The 19,337-nt window shown below is 40.2% G+C and overlaps 1 protein-coding gene across 1 annotated transcript in view; it reads right to left on the reverse strand.

Moving 5' to 3' along the window:
- Positions 1 to 6,319: 6,319 nt before the first annotated feature.
- cntn6 (contactin 6) overlaps positions 6,320 to 19,337 on the reverse strand; it is a gene marked incomplete at both ends in the record, with an annotated part of 89,084 nt that continues 76,066 nt past the window's right edge. Inside the window, 3 exons of the mRNA XM_080462045.1 lie at positions 6,320 to 6,592; positions 8,783 to 8,895; positions 18,216 to 18,396. Of these exons, the coding sequence (XP_080318171.1) occupies positions 6,320 to 6,592; positions 8,783 to 8,895; positions 18,216 to 18,396 (567 nt within the window). The remainder of the gene's footprint in view (positions 6,593 to 8,782; positions 8,896 to 18,215; positions 18,397 to 19,337) is intronic.

Below are 19,337 nucleotides of genomic sequence, written 5' to 3' on the forward strand. Positions count from 1 at the left end.
TGCCAATACCATGTCAGTGTTACCGAAATATTGCCGTGTAGACGGAAAATTGTTTTGAAACAACAATGCAAAAATGATGCGTTTTCACTTGAAACCTTGTTGTGTAAAAGGGGCCCTAGTATCTGCGAATTGTTGCAAATGCTACGCTGCATGCTACGTCTACAAACTAATAAAACATGGTGACTTTATCAGACAGCAGTTTTCTTCACAGTCCAGAAGAAGCAATCCAGACTTCCTCCACTCATAATCATATTAAGATGCAGGACGCTTCACTAACATTACGCCGAGGCGTTCTATTCCCATCATCACTTTTCTTGAAAGCATCTTTGTTTCTTACAAACAGAAAGCCAAGGTGCTGTGTATACCCTATTTATCCCTCAACTCCTTCCACCTCTCAGCAGAATGAATATTGAAGTGACTCAGTGTTGCACCTTGTGCTGGAGAGTGGTATTACAACTAAGCAACCCATTGGCTAGCTTGCCAATTTTGGGCAATATAAACATCTTTGAAAACATGTAAAAAGGTTTAGTTTCTCTAATTCAGGTAACATATTTGGGCTAGTTTACATATAATTTTAGGGTTGATTATAAAGCATTAACTAATCAATGATCAGAATTTTTCACTAAACACCAAAGCTTTAGCCACGTTCAGTCATATGCCTACCAGAAGGGCCAAATTTCTGCCTACTCAGCAGCTTTTCTCACAGTAGACAGTATGACATGTCATAGCAGCAATAGCACAAGAATAATTAATAACTGTAATTGTCTGATCTCCACTCGTCTGTGTATGTGAACAATACCTCACAGCCGGCAGTACAAAACAAAGGCTAAAGTGGATAAAACGCTGACAATATGATGTATTGCATTACTAAACAGCTACACCTTTTCAGAAGTTTTGCTATAACCAAACCTTTTTTGTGTTCGAGGGAGACTAAAATCACCTTCTGTATATAAATGTTCTGTTCACATAGCTTAGGGAACACTGCTGTGTGTGTGAAAGCAGGTGTATGAAGGCTGATGTGGGTCCAGCCAGAATAATCTGATACATTGAAGTGAAGTCCCTTGAATTAATGCTGATTAACTTAGAACAAAAGCTTCTCATCTTCTGGCTATCAACTCAAATCTATGGTGGTCTCGCAATGAGCTTAGCACCCCCTCACCTCACACGGAAGGTCTCTCGGTTGAAGTCTACTGTGACAGATTTGTGGGAAAATTAGGAAGTTGGATTTTCTCCCTCTGACGGTGTGCCCTTGGTGGGTTGATCATCTCGAGGGCAACGCCGAGAAAATTCCTACAAAGAGCTGTTCCAGTGTTTAGGATCCTTTGAAAGTCCTCTCAAGGACATGCATCGTGTGGATGTTTGACGTCTATGAAACATGTACAGCGCGATGCACAAGAGCAACATCTTTTCAACATCACACTGGAGATTGAACATGTGTTTTCAGGATGCTGGGAGAAATCTCTTGGAAACATATTTGAGATTGTAAGTCTTCTTCTGAAGATGACAGATATTGTATAAGTGTGACACGAGCACCCAATCAACTACAAGTTTTGTTTGCGGGTTAGCTTGAGTGGCTACATTTATTAAAGGTAATATCGGGGTTCCCAAAGTCTGGCAGGATGGATCCTTTCCATTACAAATCTTCAACAGGATTACTCCCCCCAATGTTGGTACTTTCTAATGTTTGTCACATTATGAGCGATCAATGACTTTTTAAAACCATATTCAATCAAAAGCACGACTCTTCTCATGCTATTTGAATTGAGTTATCAATAGTTGTATCCCCAGTTATTTGTTTTTATTTGAAATTTAAGGGAAAAATAATATTAGGAAAAGGCATTCCCCTGACCCCACCCCCCACCCCTGAAGTTCTCTGGCACCCCCGTTGGTCTGCCCATCCCCCGCTTTGAGAACCACCGAGCTACTGAATCATGTAAAAGTGATGCGGTTATAGATTGAACAGCTTTAGCAATGCACAAACACAAAACTCAAATCCTGTAGTGGCCAGGAAACCAAAGTACGGATTATTTCTTTTCCCGAGCTTACTTGTGAGATGTTCTTCTCGCTCACATGCACAATGATGCTCGGACACTTTGTACTTGTACGTGACATTTTGGAAAAATCAATAGCAATATCATATCTGTTGGTTATCTTAGCTCAGCATAAAGACTAAACACACACATCCAGAAACCAGGCGCGTACTTCCGAAAAGGACACATGGAGTTGATAGCACTTCTTTGCAGAAAAATGTCAAGGATTAACACTTCCTCCCGAGCCCACACAAGAAGGAAAATTCAAGAACGTTTTCATTGTGAACTTGCACTGAAAGAAAACTTGAAATTCGAGGCGAAACAGAGAGTTGAATGGTGAAAGAGGGCGAGAAACCTGTGCTCAGGTTGACTCCTCAAGAAAAAGATAAGGAATCCTTATTACCATGTTTATCAAACGCTTGCATCCCGAAGGGCTGCAGTGGTCCTGAAAATAGATGGATGAAAACGCTTTATAACCAAGATGCAGCTTGTGAGTACCAGTCCAGGCACACATCTGAGGACGGGTGAGATTCGAGGGCATTTGACAGCCTGTCGGAACATTTCCGTCTTTCAATCACTCGCCACTGTTGCTGCGTCGTCTTCCTCCCCAAAAAACTGACGTGTAAAGACAAATCGTGAAGCATATCCATTCTAACATCCAGAGCTGTTTTTAAAGGCATCAAAAGAAGCTACAAAATGAAGGTAGAAAATATAAAAACCATCAAAAAGTTGCGAATGGAAAGCAGGACTGGGCAGAGGCATCCTCTTGAGTTAAGACCTGAAAGGAAAAGAACACACACCAAAGTTAGCGACGAAATGAAGTGCAAACACATTGTGTATCTTTTTAAGAGCCAGATTATCAGTTTTTGGAGGATCCGTTGAGAAATAATACACATTCAATCGTGCATAAACCGCTCCGAATATCAAGTTAAGTGTGCCTCATTACCACAGAGTCATAGTTATTGGATGGGGCAATCGGAAGTTAAAAAATCCATCCCCGTGTGAAATGTGTGCAAGAATTGTGGTAATTCATGTGTAAGGACATATTCAAATATTATGAGGCTGGAGACTTCGGTAGTGGATAACAAAAGAAGGCGAGTCGAGAAAACTTTGAATAGTGTAGACGCCGAAGAATGGATGATGAACAGGATGAACACAAGATCACAATTTTTCTTGCACAATTACGACACAGGCCATCATCAGCACGATTTATACAGGTGATCAACCATTTCTTAAGCTGGTTTGAGAGAAATCTCGCTCTGAGGTGCAGAATATGGAGCTATTAAATTTTAGCTATAGTAACTGTGGATCTGGCTTCATCCCATGAAGTAAGGTGGCCACCATTGGTCAGTTAGCATTTACTATAGGTTTGCTTGATTACAGCAGTGATGGAATCACACAAACTACAACAAATGTCTCAGTCAACATTGCCTACACCCACTTTATCAACCACGACCCGCCACTCTGCCTCTACTTGGCGAGCACTGGCAGCATTCACGGAGGCCTTCGTTCACAATGTATCAAGTGAAAATGCATTTTATTTTTTCATTTTTGTTTCAGAAAAGTTTTGCGTGTACAAAGCAATATTTCAAAAACACTCTCAACTCTAGAACTCCATACCTGGAGGATATGGACTGGGAGTCATGACACTCCGCCATTTTTATTACTGTCCATCTACTTGCACATGTGCAGAAGAAAGGATTTACTGCGGCCATGGTGCGCATGAGCAGTGGCAACGTTTCTACTGTCTACACGGAGACGGAGCTCGAGTTCTTTCAGAACGTTGCATTTTCCCTGTTTCTACGGAGAAAGAGCGTTTCCGAAAATTTCCGCCTTGGGCAGCCGTTTTCACAGAGTTGTTTTGTTGTGCGTAAATGGACACCCAAACGCAAGTTATACGTTTTCATTTGAAAACTTTGTGTGAGCTGGGCCTCATTCAATGTCGATGTTTGCCTCGCAGCATGAGGGCCCACGAGCCAATCAGAGGCAGAGTAGGGCGGGTCATGATGAGGCAAATATTGCTAACCGATAAAGTATATTGAAACTGTGTGACAATGAGCAAATATTATGAACACATTTCCAGTTAAATGACACTGTTTCCAAAAAATTGGATTTGTGGGTTGATTTAAAAGAAGGCACAAATCAAGAGTATTAAGGTCCAATATTGGAGTGGTGTCTCCATCCAAGATCTGAGTGATCTTTCTGTATTTTCAGCTACGTTACTAAAAAGCCGACCAGGATATAAACCGCTGTTTCAAAGTTCTCCTCCAAACTCCCTTTTACAGACTCGCGTTAGGTTGATGGCTTCTCCTAAAACACCTGCTTTTAATTCTCCCTCTTCCCATCCTCATAATGCCATTATAAACTTATTTTTGTCTTCTGTCACAGCACGTTGTAAAATGCAGTTTTTAAGAGGCGCTCTGTGAATAAAGTTGATGAGGATTATGTTTGTGCTCTCTGCTGAGCTGTTTTATGTTCAAGGTAGAAAGAAATCCACAATAACATTTTACATTGCTCTGATAGAAAGTGCTCTGTCGTTCATTTGAGCTACCTTTAGAGAGGGGAAGCAGCAGTGAATTATTGCCGTCTTTAGGACTTCTGATGGAACTTGCTGTAAAACATGCTGTACTCAGTGGATAACTTCAGTATCCATCCATACAACACACCACATTGACTATATTCTTTTAAATTGGAAAAAAATTTTTTTTAATGATGTACCTATTATGACCCACAAATTCCTCAAAACTACACAGGTCAGATTTTTTTTATTTGTTTATTGGAAAAATGTATACCTTCTCGTGCAAAATACAGTGAAATGTCTTAACATACAAATAAGGGTCTCTGTTGGGTTGTGTCTGATACGTCGAAATGTCTAAAATTAGTTTCAAAAAATCGCTATTTTCTTAAAAAAATTTTACTTGGTGGTTTGGCAGGCCGGATTGGAGCTTCTTGCGAGCATGTTTTGGCCCACGGTCCTTATGTTTCAAACTACTGTCTTACAATAATGATCCAAAAAAAAGAATCGATGGCAAACCTCATGATTGGTAGTCTTACTGGAGAATAATTCGTATCTGGCTTTTCTATCATGAGCGTAGCTTCTGGGCCCAATATCATCACTAAACTCCTGTACACAACATTTCAGAGCTGAATTTACACTTTCAGTTTTGCTTTACGTCTTTATAAGCCCTCGAGATCTGAGAGCCTGAAGAAAATATCAACCTTTCATGGAACCTCTGAAAAGATGCCTGTGTGCGATCTGATTCTTCTATATTCAAACATTTTCTCAGAAAAATAGAGTGGACTAGTCCTCTATTTGATTTGCACTTTGAGTAGCAAATCAAGCTGAATTCAGAAGAAATGTAACCACCAGTGAAGGCAATACCAGATGCTGGTGTTGCAGTTGGTGCAGCTGAGACACTGTGACAACGGTTACGGGGTTGGTTGAAAATTCAACCATTCAAACATTTTTTTTTTTTTTGGATGGACTAATAGGAATCACTCCCAGATACATGAAGACTCCTCAGACAGCTGACACCGTCTTACAGGAAAAAAGAATTTCACATGAAGAATAATGCAAAAATTATTTTAACTAATTGTACAACAGGTCCTGTACAATAAGTCCACAGACACATGATAATAATTGAGAAAGTTTGTATTTATATATATAAATACATAATGTAATAATTTCCCTGCCCCCTACCCAAACCAGGGTCTGTATCCCTACCCCAATCTGTCTGTCCTATCTTTTTCTCTCCTATCCCCGGGACGGGACGTTTTTGCTTACCAAAAGTTACTATAATCGTCTTTACTATAAACCTTATTCAGTGAGTATACAAAATATGCAGCACTATCAATTATGATTTTGAAACATCTTTTACCATTTTTTACATTATTGGCCAAAATGATTAAATTAGTTGCAGTTTTCACATAATTGGCTGTTCCAGGGATCAAGATCAATTCATTCTGGCCTTTTCAAAGAAACTAACATAAAAGACAAACATGAAATATAATTGTATTATAGTGTTTTTATGGACAGTTTGAACTTTTTTTTCTTGAACCAACTTGAGGTGCATGTATAGCATGATTGGTGCTAAACAAATAGTATTGTAGTTATGAATAAACTCCAATATCTTGAGCTGCTTTCCGAGTTTTGGAGTCAGGCTAACAGACAAAGAAAACATCCTCGAGGAGGCTATCTTTGTATATTCTCCCCCTTCCTTCTTCTCGCACAGTTTTCCATGTGTATTCTGTCTGCCTTGTTGAAGCTACAGCAAAGCTGATAAACAGTATCAGTCACACAGGGGATTAGTTACACACAGTGCATCCGTCCCACTGACGCTCTGCCTAATACCAACTGTAATCATTTGCATGCTGTCGAGTGTGTGAAACTTACTGGACATCTTTGGTATGCGGATGGGACCGCTGCTGGTGCCGTCGCCCCCCTCGGTGAGAGCTTTGATCTCGATGAGGTAGTCTTTGCCGGAAGGTATTTGCAGCTCTATGCTGGTCTTATTGGTTTCCAGTACAGCGGTCCTGCCCTGCCAGTTCTGGCGATAAACAACCTGTGGGCGAACATGACATATTAAAGCGCTTCAACCTCGGAGCAGATGGATTGATGTCTTAATTCAATGTATTTCATCAACGAGGGATGAATACAGTAGAGGAAAGGAGGAAGTAGCCAAGTTTTGGGGTATATAGTAGGGCTTAGGGTTATCGTGTATCGTTTCCAGTACTGCATGGAGAATTCACACTCGTGAAAGTTCCCACATTCAACCCACAGAGTTTTACGTGATGTCAGCAACATCGCCCACAGGCAGACAAGCAATGTGAGCGATTTGAAGACTCTTTGATATCAATTAGAATGACAAAATAAGACAGTCTGTCAATTATGTTCTGCCAGAATATCAAGAGGGGGCGAACGCTAGTTTGTACAACACCAGTAACTTCATCACCAAAGACATTTGAACCAGCAAGAGTTAGCACGATGTCGCTCTTTAGTTTAACTCCTCAGCACATGACTCCGAACCGTGCTACATGCTACATTCTAAAGAGTTTCAAGGTTCACACATCAGCGATGCTACATGCTAATGTGTTTCGGGGCTCACACGGGGAACATGTCACTCCGAGCTGTGCTACATGCTACATGCTAAAGAGTTTCAGGGCTCACACATCAGCAATGCTACGTGCTACAAATGATCAAAGTATGACTGATACATTCATTAACAGTGCGCTGGAGCATGTGGTAGCACACAGTTAGCTCGGTCCATAATCTACAGTACATTTAGCGCAGTGCGTAGCTACTGTGTTTCTACGAGATGTTGAGATGAAGACAACAAGCAGTGAGTCTCTGATTATTAACTCTGTTCCATCCTCTTCTAATTTAACAGGTTAAAAGAAGAAATTTGGCTGAAAAGCTGCAGGTCAGGTTCAACTTTCTCCATCATAGTTATTTCTAAATGCACACAAACAGAAATGTGTTCGGAATTCTGCAAATGTGTCCAGGTTTGGTAATGTTTATAAATGTTTAGATATGCTCATATTTATTAATGACTGAAAATATAGGAGCTTAAAAAAAAGTATATTTTGCACTCCTTTTTTTGAGGTTTCTTTCAAAGTATTCTAAAATGCTTTGAAAGATGAATTGATGTGTTGTTTGAAAATATACCTGATATACCTTTTGTTTTCCCTAAACTCAGACTAACTGTCTTTTCCAGTAAACCAGCCCCAAAACACATTGATTTTCTAAAAGGGATTAATGAAGCTTCCGCTTGTTGTTGTTTACAAGTATGTTAATAAAGGAGTCTTAAAAAGTGCTCTCTGTTAACTCGCTGTTTAAAAGAACTAATGTTTCATCACTGGGGGCCTCTCTCAATCTAAAAAAGATTGTTGTGGTTTATAAACGTACTGTATTTAAATTAACATTAACTGAAATTGAATAATAATGAAGAGCCTCACCTAAGAAATTTATCACAAGCCGCAAGTGGTACTAATATTCCTCTATTTTGAAAAATGGTAACTGGACATCCATAGTCCCTCCTCAGTGGAGGTAATGAATTCAAAATGCTCATTTTGAATTCATTATGACTCAACGCAGAGGAACGCAAGCGCTTCAAAACAGGACCTCAGACACCCCGTTTACTCAGGTTCTCGTGTAATTTCAAGTTCATCAAAACGCAGCGAAATGTTTTATTCTGTACTTCAAATGAAACGGGCGAAGCGCAGAAAGCTGAACCACGACTCTCAGTTTCGTAACATGGAAAAATTATTTATGAAACGTTCACTCTTAATTCACAGCGTCGCCTTTGCCAAATTAATACACCAGTCATGTCTGCACGTGCTGCATGCTCTCCTTACAGCGGCCCGCTACAAAAGACTTATCATTAAATGAGCAGGTCCGCATATCTCTGGAGAATAAAAATATACTTATATATATTTGTAGAAAGCACTATCGAAAAACCAGCCTTTCTTTCTTTCCGCACAAAATATGCAAAGTGGATCAAATATGACTCATGGTTGTAGCGGTTAGAAAAAGCAGAATTCCCTCTGTGCCGTGACGCCTTTCATTTTATCACCTGGAACAGATCTTTTAATTTTGAGAGGCCAGACAGGGCCAATCCATAATGTAACACCGACATGCTGAGCTCTATCGCTCCACTGCAATGAGAAAGCCATTTATTGGGATGACAGCTGCTGAGGCTCTGTTTGTTTTCTTCCAGTTGTGGACTTTCTTGCTATTACTCTGACAAACTCACCTTGTATCCTGTCACCTCAGACTCATTCTCCATCGCCTTGACGCGTTCCCAATTTAGAAAGATCTTGGAGTTGGTGAGGTTCCATTCGATACTCCCCGGCGGCTGGCGGGGTGCTGCAAGATATGTAATTACACAGACACAAGGTTCTGAAATGAGTGTGTGAGCCGGCGTTGCAAAGAGGGCTCTCCGAACCTACGCGGCCTCGATTTAATCACCTCGTGTTTGCATTTTATATGATGTAGTCTTTAACCTTCGGAAACTCGCTGGGGAGACGCCGAGGTCAAGAAAAATAGAGGATGCACGCTCTTTGATTACCCTTTCATTTATGGGTGTGAAAACACTGCTAATAAGGATGAAATGAAAAGTTCACACTGAAGCGGCGGGAGCAGGAGGCTCCGCCGCATCATTTTTCCATGAATAGTTCTGAGTCAGGTATCGAGGCTTCGGCGTTCGGCAGTGTGAAACGCAAGACCAACGCTAATAGCTGTGCAATTTGGATAAAAATACAACCACTAGCAGAGAGAGTACCAATAATGATGATGAAGAAAATTATACAGCTGTTCTCCGCTTATTTATTCTAAGGCACATCGAGCTTTTATCTCCGTCGAGCCTAAATACATCAGCATTCATGCTGGCTTAATGACTAGACCACCTTTTTTATGACCTCCTCACAGTTTGTCCTGTACCTGCGGTGAGTCTTTCAATATGTAATAGCCACACCAAAAACACATCACATGTAGCCAAGGTACAGCGTCATCTTGTCAATTTATGTGCACATTGTTAAAAAAAACCTTTTCAATCAGGCCTTCTAACTGATTTATATATATACATATATATATATATATATATATATATATATATATATATATATATATATATATATATATATATATATATATATATGCAGATATGTGTATTACCTATTTATTTATCTATTTATCTACTTTTACTAGATTTTTAACTGAATCTTTTATCTCCAGTGATTCCTCTCAGGGGTTGCTACACGGGTGGTGGCCACGTTGGGGGGGCGGTCCCGTGGGTTTCCCTGTCCCGGGCACCTGGTTGGTCACCTACGTATGTTGTGGGATTCGCCCATAGACATTATATACGTAGACGCCTCAGCGACTCGGGTGGGACACGTCAAGGACGACAGAAAGAGGTACTACTCAATCTCTAAGTAGAATTATAAGTTGAATTTTGTATCAGTCTTCCCTTAAAGACTTAAACACAACACAAGGAAATGTGACTAGTAGTAGTCAGTGTGCATTAATGTGCAGTATACACTTTGTTTAGCGTGTGTTAATGTGCAGTATACACTTTTAGTGTGCATTGATGTGCAGTATACACTTTGTTTAGTGTGCATTGATGTGCAGTATACACTTTGTTTAGAGTGTGTTAATGTGCAGTATACACTTTGTTTAGCGTGTGTTAATGTGCAGTATACACTTTGTTTAGAGTGTGTTAATATGCAGTATACACTTTGTTTAGTGTATGCAGTATACACTTTGTTTAGAGTGTGTTAATATGCAGTATACACTTTGTTTAGAGTGTGTTAATATGCAGTATACACTTTGTTTAGTATATGCCGTATACACTTTATTTTACTGAGCTGTCATTAATGTGAAATTGATTGACAATGTTTTGTAATTCCTGTGAAATTGGTGCAGTCAATAAATTCCGAATGTCTTCAGTGAGACAGACATCGTGATGTATCGTGGATGACATTTCCAGCGATATACCGAGCAGAATCATTGTATTGTGATAATACAGTTATCGTTGGCAAATAGGTTACTGGCTATACTCAGCCGTAGTAATGGTTGTAATAATAATGTCAATAATAATATAAGAATCCAGTAACTATAATACAATCATAAAAACTATAATAATAATAAACAGCATTAGATAATTATAATAAGGTAATATAATAATGTCCATCCATCCATCCATTTTCTGCCGCTTATTCGTTTCCGGGTTGCGGGGGTGGCAGTCTGAGCGATTAAGAACCTTTCCTGTGGGTGGTATCTTTGCACTGTTTCTAAACCATGTTAAGCACTTTGTATTACATTAATTGTATAAAAAAGTGCTATATAAATAAAGTTGATTGATTGATTGATTGATTGATTGATTGATTGACAACCAAAAATCGAAAGTGTGCATCCACTTATCAGCAGTAGGCTGTAATGGTTTTTATTGTGAGTTCTGTTGCATGAGCTTGAACAAAGCCCTGAGCAGGAAGTAAAGGAAATGGGAAATAATGTCAGCTTTGTGTGGGAATTCATCACAGTGAGAGGAAAACGTGTGTCCCGGTTTTCCACGATTCAGCCATAATCTGTGATTACAGCCATAACAAACACAACGTGCTTAACCTGGTAATAGTTAACCAATCAAAGCATCTCGTTCGGGTGTCCACTTAGACAACAATACTGGGAGAAACTGATGACACATCTTTTTGAAAATGGCTCCCAAGGTAGAACTGTTGGAAAACACTCTGCCTGAGGGAAAACACAATTTCTGAAAATATTCATCCTCTGTCACCGCGTAGATAGTGGAAACGCTGCCGTGCATGTGCACCACAGTCGTGTGGAGTTTGCCTCCAGAGTGTCATGACTCCCAGACCATATTCTCCTTGGGACTTGGTAGTTTTATAGTTGAGAGTCACCATCTGTCTATACGAATGTCTGTTTACTTGCCATTGTTCATGTTTATAGTCTATTTTCCTCTACACGCTTATGTGTGTGTGGTTTCATTACAAAAACAAAGAACAGCGTCAACTTGTGGCCCAGCCTGTAAACTTAATGGTTTTCAGCTTTTCCGCCATTTCAATGGAAACGGATATCGTTTCCAAAACGTTGCCTTGTAAACGTGAAACTTTTCTGAAATGAAAATGCAACAATGTTGCATTTCCAGTCTTTACTTCATACAGCGCACCGTGTCCTTGACACTCTTGAAGAGCTTTATCATTCAATCATTCCCCTGTTTCCAGATCTATGGTAAGAGAAGTACAATGCAAGGTGCGCTGGGCTTTGGCTTCTTGTGTCCTTGCAGGAGAAACCCTCAGACATACCGAGAGGAACTCAGTTAGAATATCTCATGTTCTAGTGACAAAAAGTGTTTTACAATAGCAAGCATCAGGTTTTTGAAAGCTTTACCTGTTACAGGATTCTTCAACAGTCAAAGGTCAATAAGCTGTTTAAGGAGAGATGAAGTCATTTCATTGTTAACAGAAAAATGGAAAACTTTCCAAGAGATCCATGTTAGCAGGATCGGAGTCATTAACTTCACAGCATCCAGCTTTCCTGAGATTTCATTGGTTTGCCGACTTGACAGCCCATATACGATTCTGCACAGTGACTTCATTTCTTGCATCTCTTACATGAAATACATGTGTTTTCCTTACTGTGAACGCAATAATCTCAGACATGTGCCCTTTACAAGGTTCATTTTCTTTGATTTGGCACATTTACGTTAAGCATTTGAATTGTGGACCCTCAATAATCAGATCAAACACAGATCTAAATACTAAAGGGGGAGTCAAAACACATTTCATTTCAGCAGCCACAAACAGCCCAAGTTCATCTTGAGTGGGCCGGGCCGGTAAAATGCTACCATAATAATATTTGAACGTAAACTTCAAAGATTTTCATAGTTGTGGCACCAAGTACTCATAATGAAAATGTCTATATTTTGACAAGATGAAACAATTATGACCGAAAATCACAACAATCTCAATTTGAAGCCAATTTTAAAGATTCTTCTGCACGTGACTTAGAATTCTTTCTAATTCATCCATATTTTACACAAGTTTATCTAGTTTGAACAAAACATTTACAAGTGTTGGTTGGTACACCGAACAATTAATTCTGAAAATAACTACAATCTCAAGATGAAGTCAATTTTAATGAAACTATAAAGTTGGTGCGAAATACATTGAAACGTCCAAAAACCTTCTTCTACAGCTGTGTTGCATTATGCATATCTTTACAGACTCGTGGAAAGAGGTGACATTTTCTGTGTATACAACCCCTGCACATCAATCTCATCACTTGATTCAGCCCAAAGATGATCTGATCTCTCAACTGCAATGAATTGACTAAAATTCAAGTGTAAATAATAATAATAATTGTGTAATAACAAGTTTGATAGAATCGATATCACCTGAGAGCCTACCCAAGCTCAATCAGGGTTTTTTTTTCTTTCTTTTTTTTAAACTGTGCTCTGAAAGTGCATACAAAGCTAGACAATGGTTTGTGACCTTTCCTGTTGTCACTGCTTGTTGAATGGTTCAGAATAATTTTAAGTCTGGCGGACAAAATACTTCCAAGTTTGACATTTTGTGTGAAAAAGGCGGCAGGCATAAAAGGTTCGCCCTCCTGTTACATTCACATTTGGAAAACGGCAGAGTTTCTGGGTCGCTCCGACCTGCTGCTTCTTTGACAAGCTTCAAACATTTCTCTACTTGTTTTGCTTTAAAATGGAAAATCCTCACGACTTGTCCGAAGAGGGAGTTTAACACTAAGTTGATGGCTGAAGTTGAGTGATTTCTCCACCCATCAGAAGACTTTAATCTATTCATTTATTTTTTCGTATTTATTTCTGTAATGTAATAAATTCTCAAGAAGTGGTTTCGTAAGTTTGAAGAAATCACGAAAGTGATTGATGATGCTAGAATACATTTGTCTGTTTTAGTTTTGATGTCAGATGACCACTCAAATAACTTAAAGAGCTGCTGCTATAAGACATTGGAGTGGTTAATGTTTATTAAATAACTCATTCTGTGTTGGACTGGCGACTTGTCCAGGGCGTATCCGATAATGGATGGTTGGCTGGATGGACTGATGGATGGATGGATGGATGGATGGATGGATGGATGGATGGATGGATGGATGGATGGATGGATGGATGGATGGATGGATGGATGGATGGATGGATGGATAGATGGATGGATGGATGATTTAGCCAGTTATGCCACTTATCTTTAACTTTCTTTTAAATAAATGATTAAACTATTCACAAGCTCATAGGACTGTATGCTTCGCCCTGTGCTAAACAAATATACACTGATGTTGTGAGTAATAAATGATGAATAATGAAGGTTCTTCTGGGCATCTGCAAAATGTCGTGGTAGCCTTCTCACCTCATCGCCAAAATATCCCCTAAAATTCAGCTCACTACCATCTGAAGTAAAGGATTTCTGAGCGAATGAGATTCAGAGAAAGTGTTTATTTCCAGCTGGAAATTAATAATAATAATAATAATAATAATATTGTGACAGTGTGTTTACAAGTTTCAATAACAATGGGTCAGAAAGCTGCAGCTCGTCCGGAGTCCTCACCAACACAAAGAAGGTGGAGCACAGTACACCTGAGCTTCAATCTGCACTGGCTGCTTGCGTGTCAAAGGCTCCACTTCAACATCTGACTCCTGCTCTATAGAGCTTGGAAAGGTCTCGGGGCCCAAAAACCTCTCAGATGTACTAGTAGAACATGAAACCTCCAAACTCCTGAGGTCCTCAGGAAGAGGTTTACTAAGTGTTTCAGTGTCAAAAGGTGAAGCAGCTTTTAGTTCCTTCTCCTCACCTGTGGAACAAACTTCCTGCTGACACACTCACTACTTTTAAATCAGGATATTAAATAGTATGTGCTCAGGCTTTCCAATAAACAGTATATTACACTTATTTTATTACCTTTATATTAATCAAGTTTTTTTGATGCTTTTAATTTATGTCCTTGTAAGTGTGTGTGTGTGTGTGTGTGTGTGTGTGTGTGTGTGTGTGTGTGTATTTACTTCAGGTACTCCACTTTTCTCTAACAGCTCCAAAAACATGCATTTGAGCTTTATCGGGGTCCTAAATTGCCCGTCGGTACAGTCGAAGAGGAAACAAGACATTTCCCCTTTGAAGTATAAAAACTGTACCAAAGAATTATGAGTAGAATTGGTTCCAAATAAGTTCTTGTTTTCTTTTCTTCAACAGTAGGCAAAGAAAGTTGCAGATTTTTACAATTAGCAAAAGTGAAACAAAAGTCTCCCTCCAAACTGGCCTTTGAACAAACCTTGAAAAATACACTTTGTCCTCTGTCTGTAAAAAGCCTGCATGAACAGAAGCATTAATTACAGGGTGAAGCCTCTGTGTCCGTGCCCACACAACATTGTTTCAGACAGGCTTGAAAAATGATGGATCTGCTCTTTATTGATTTCTCATTCATCTCATTTGTTTCCACTCAACTATCACAAAGCCAACGTGGTCTGCAGCCTCTGCGGCACAATCAGTCTCCTGCTTTCTGATATTCCAGCTCGCTATAACACGCAGAGGTGCAAAACCTTTTGCTCTCCGCTCCTCGTCAAGTCAGAAGTGAACTGGCGTTTCTTAGGAGAGGAGGCGGAAGCAGCTGTAAAGTAGGCGTACGTGCAGATGTTTCTGTGAGGTGGGAGAAACAGCTGGTGCTGGTTTGATCAGACTTCAGTAGGACTGGTCAAGTGTTTCAAGAGGGCCGCAGGAGGCTTGTTACAACAATCAAATGGGATTTTATGCATTTAAAAGCAAATGCATCAATATGTGATATTCTCATTTAGAATGTTACAGCAGCTTATCATTATAACTCAGCCCCTTCAAAGTGAGCTCTGCTCACCTGGACTTCAAACATTTCCCATCAGTTGACAAAGGCCCAGTCTTCCTTAGAAAGCTAAAGATACCTTGTCTCCTCCATCCCCTGCTGATTCATTTCCCTGAGTCGGTCATAATGAGCCTCGTGACCTACTGTGGGAAACAGGAAGGACCTGCAGCATGTGGTGAGGGTCACAGAGCACATCCTGGGTGAACCCCAACCCCCCATCACACACATAAAAGGCCTCAACCAAAACAAAAGAAGGCAGGCGGTATTTTAAAAGACCCAAAAGCATCCCGTGCATTGCCCATTCTCTTCACTGCCCTCTGGAAGGAGTGACAGATCCTGCTCACATGCCAGCATTTCAAGCGATAATGCATCGTTTTTGTATTTTTGTTTCCGAAAAGTAAAAATAATAATGGCTTGGATTTATAGAGCGCTTTTTTCACACTGACTCAAAGCGCGTACAGAGACTATTATTCACTCACACCAGTCCCAGCAGTGATGGTAAGCTACGTTGTAGCCACAGCTGTCCTGGGGCATGCTGACAGAGGCGTGGCTGCCATTTTGCGCCAACGGCCCCTCCGACCACCACCAACATTCATGCACCATTCATACCGAACCGCCAACCCTCCGGTTATTGAACGACCGACTCTACCGCTGAGCCACCATCGCCCTCAAGTAAAGTATTGTGTTTAGGAAAAGGTGTCTGTTTGTTTGCATGGAAACGACAGAGAAGCTGAAAATGACATACAGTAGTTAGCATGTTGGTCAGGAATTGGTGCTGTTGTTTTTGTAATGAAATCACACACACACGCACACACACACACACACACACACACACACACACACACACACACACACACACACACACACACACACACACACACACACACACACACACACACACAAACTCAGAATGACCGGAGAACAAAATGCTTAAAGATTAAACCGGATTGTTATTCAGCGTGACTCTCAGCTATAAAACCACCAAGTCCCAGGAGAATCTGGACTGGGAGTCATGACGCTCTGGAGGCAATCGCTGGTCTTGTCCATCTTCAGGCGCATGTGAAGAAAAACTTTGATAACCATGGAAGTACGGGAAAGAGCTTAAACATGTGCCATGTGCTCATGCCGTTATCGTATGAAAGTGATTACGAGGCCCAGTTTGGTGACAACTGTTTTATCCACTTGGCTAATTTGTGATAATTTGTCCATATTTCCTGCAGGAGAGCCACAGCATTTTACAATAATTGTTTGGTAAACATCATTTATTTACTATAATAATGACAAACAGGGCTGAAACATCCTTTGAGAAGAAGGACCTATCCCCTTTTCAGACATGGTAATTGGACATAGGATGTATGTGTGTATACTTGAATATTGATTATCTATTTTTTTCTAAATACATTTTCATAAAATATAACTTTAATTAATTATACTATCACTAAAGGGTTTATGTATGGTTTTGTATATATGTATGTCTATAGGTTTGTGGGTCAAGTATATAGGATTGCACATATGTTAAAAATAATTAATAAATCAACACAAGCAAATAAATAAATCCATTAAAAAAATGGACATCAAGATAAGAGCTGACAAACTGATGCATCACCACTAAAGAAGAAATTGAAGGTTTTCTGCAATCATGACTAAGAAAGAAACGCATACGTACATGAAGTTATGGGAAAAATTGTGTTGTGGTTGTTGTGGCTGTTGGACGCACCACATGAGAGTGAATTGCTAGTTAATGTGTTTGGAATCAACCAGTACAGGGATTACGAGAACTGGTATATCTCTGGAAATCCGTGTGTGAGAGAGATCTTGTAATAATATGCTCAATAAATAAACTGCCATGTTGACTCGAAGTAGTCTGACAGGTCAATATGCCTTTCTGTGATTGTCACTGGTTAGTGAATGAAAGCACACCTGTTTATATAAAACATTTGTTTAATGTGCATGTCAAGTTGTTCACTGAAGCTGAATTGGAGTTTATGTGGAAGAGCACAAACTGTCAATTTCATTCAATTATGTCAATCATATGCCGCAGAAGTATATATCAATTTTGACAAAAATTACAATTACTTTCAGTAACTTTCCGCACCTTGATTATAACAGTGTGTAATCTCATTAATAAACTCCACCTAAGTGTCACACAGTCTGCAGCCAATGACGGCCCCGATTTCACAACGTTTCAAGTGAAAATGGAGCATTTCAGCATTTTTGTTTTCGAAACGTTTTGTGTTTACACAACACCAATTTATAGCCCAGTATGCTAACGACATCATTTTCAGCATTTCTACCATTTCCATTTGGACTGGGATTTTGCAGGTTCGAATCCCATAGCTGACTGGTCCCTGAGCATGACCCTTGACCCCACCATTAGCTCCCTAGAGCACGGTAATGTGGCTGCACCTCCACCTCCTGCAGATAGGATGGGTACTTGCACAGAAGAGGAATTTCACCAAGCATGATCAGTTTTTTCAAAACTTTCCTGAAACAAAAAAGCGAATATCATGTTTTGACTTGAAACATCGTCGTTTAAATGGGGCTCAAATCAGACGTTTCCAGTCTTGCTTCTCCCAGGAGGCTGGAAAATTGTTTCAAGAAAAATCTCACATGCAACACATTCAAACAGCTAAATTCATTCTTTGGTGAAACCCGTAAAAGAAAAAAAAATAATAATTTGAATTTCCTCATTCAGATGATGGTTTTCTTTAACATGCAAATTTGACTTTCATATGTTTCACACCCCTTGCCTGAGATGTGTGCATGGATCCCAGGTTCGGAAGCAGAGATTGTATTTTTGCATCCTGGTGTGTTTGACTCACGTGGTTTCTTGGTGGTGACGTTGAACGGCGGGCTGCAGGGTCCGAGTCCGGCGCTGTTCTGAGCTCGGACTGAGATGAGGTACAGCCTGCTGGCCTTCAAACCGGAGAGCAGAGCCGAGCTGTTGACAACCCTCACCCTGTCCGCGTCACTCTGCTGAGATCCTTCCTCCCAGAACACAACCTGCAGCGAAGAGACCAGGGTTTACCGCAAACAGCCTTGTTTTCTGATTCTGAAAGCAGAGGCTTCTTAATAGCACCGCATTCCGGTTATACAGAACATTGTGTTGAGTGTTTAACAAAATGCACATTCAGGAATATGTTCTTGACATCATTTGTACATTTACAAGTGAAAGTTGATGCACGTAAAAGTGTATACGTATCTATAACAAGTGCTTCAAGGTTGGAGCAACATGTCTCATTTTCTCGGCTGTCAAAGTAAACACCCCCTCAAAGACAAAGTACTCCTTCCTTCTCGTATTGGCTTCAGGCTACATCTGCATGGAAACTTTAATGAGTGTTTGTAGCGTTTGTGCTTTTTCCTTTTCGCACTGGGTGCAGGTAATTTCCTTTGCTCAGCGATCTCTTCAGCTGTCTTTTCATTGGACACGGGCCTTTGAAATGCATCGTCTGAAAAAGTATCCAGCTCGAGTAAGAGATTTTGCATGCACAATGTACCAGGTCACAAATTTTGTACATTGTTGAAAAAGCAGAAAAATACACTGATCGGCCACATCATTAAGACCACCGAGGTCGACCTTGTCCTGACTCATAAACAACAAACTGATGCACTGTGTTCAGTACGACAGTGATTCATCTGTTGGATTTAACTGGACGGCTGTAGAAGTGAGAAACTCCATATTAAAGTGTAGGTATGTGAAGACCATGTCAATACCGTCCTTGTTGAGAATAGAATAGAATACTACTTTATTAATCTTTAACAATAGGATGGCTCAAACACAGAGAACTGGGGCAGTGATGGACTCGAGGTTAGTGAAGCAGACTTGGGATTGGAAGTTTGCAGGTTTGATTCCCAAAGCTGACAGGTCACCACTGTGGGTTCCTGAGAGTAACCCTCGACCCCCTATCAGGTCCCCCCAGCACCATTTACCCATCTTATCTCTT

The sequence above is a fragment of the Lipophrys pholis genome, assembly GCF_963383615.2.
Source record: "Lipophrys pholis genome assembly, chromosome: 4".
Lineage (NCBI taxonomy): Eukaryota > Metazoa > Chordata > Actinopteri > Blenniiformes > Blenniidae > Lipophrys > Lipophrys pholis.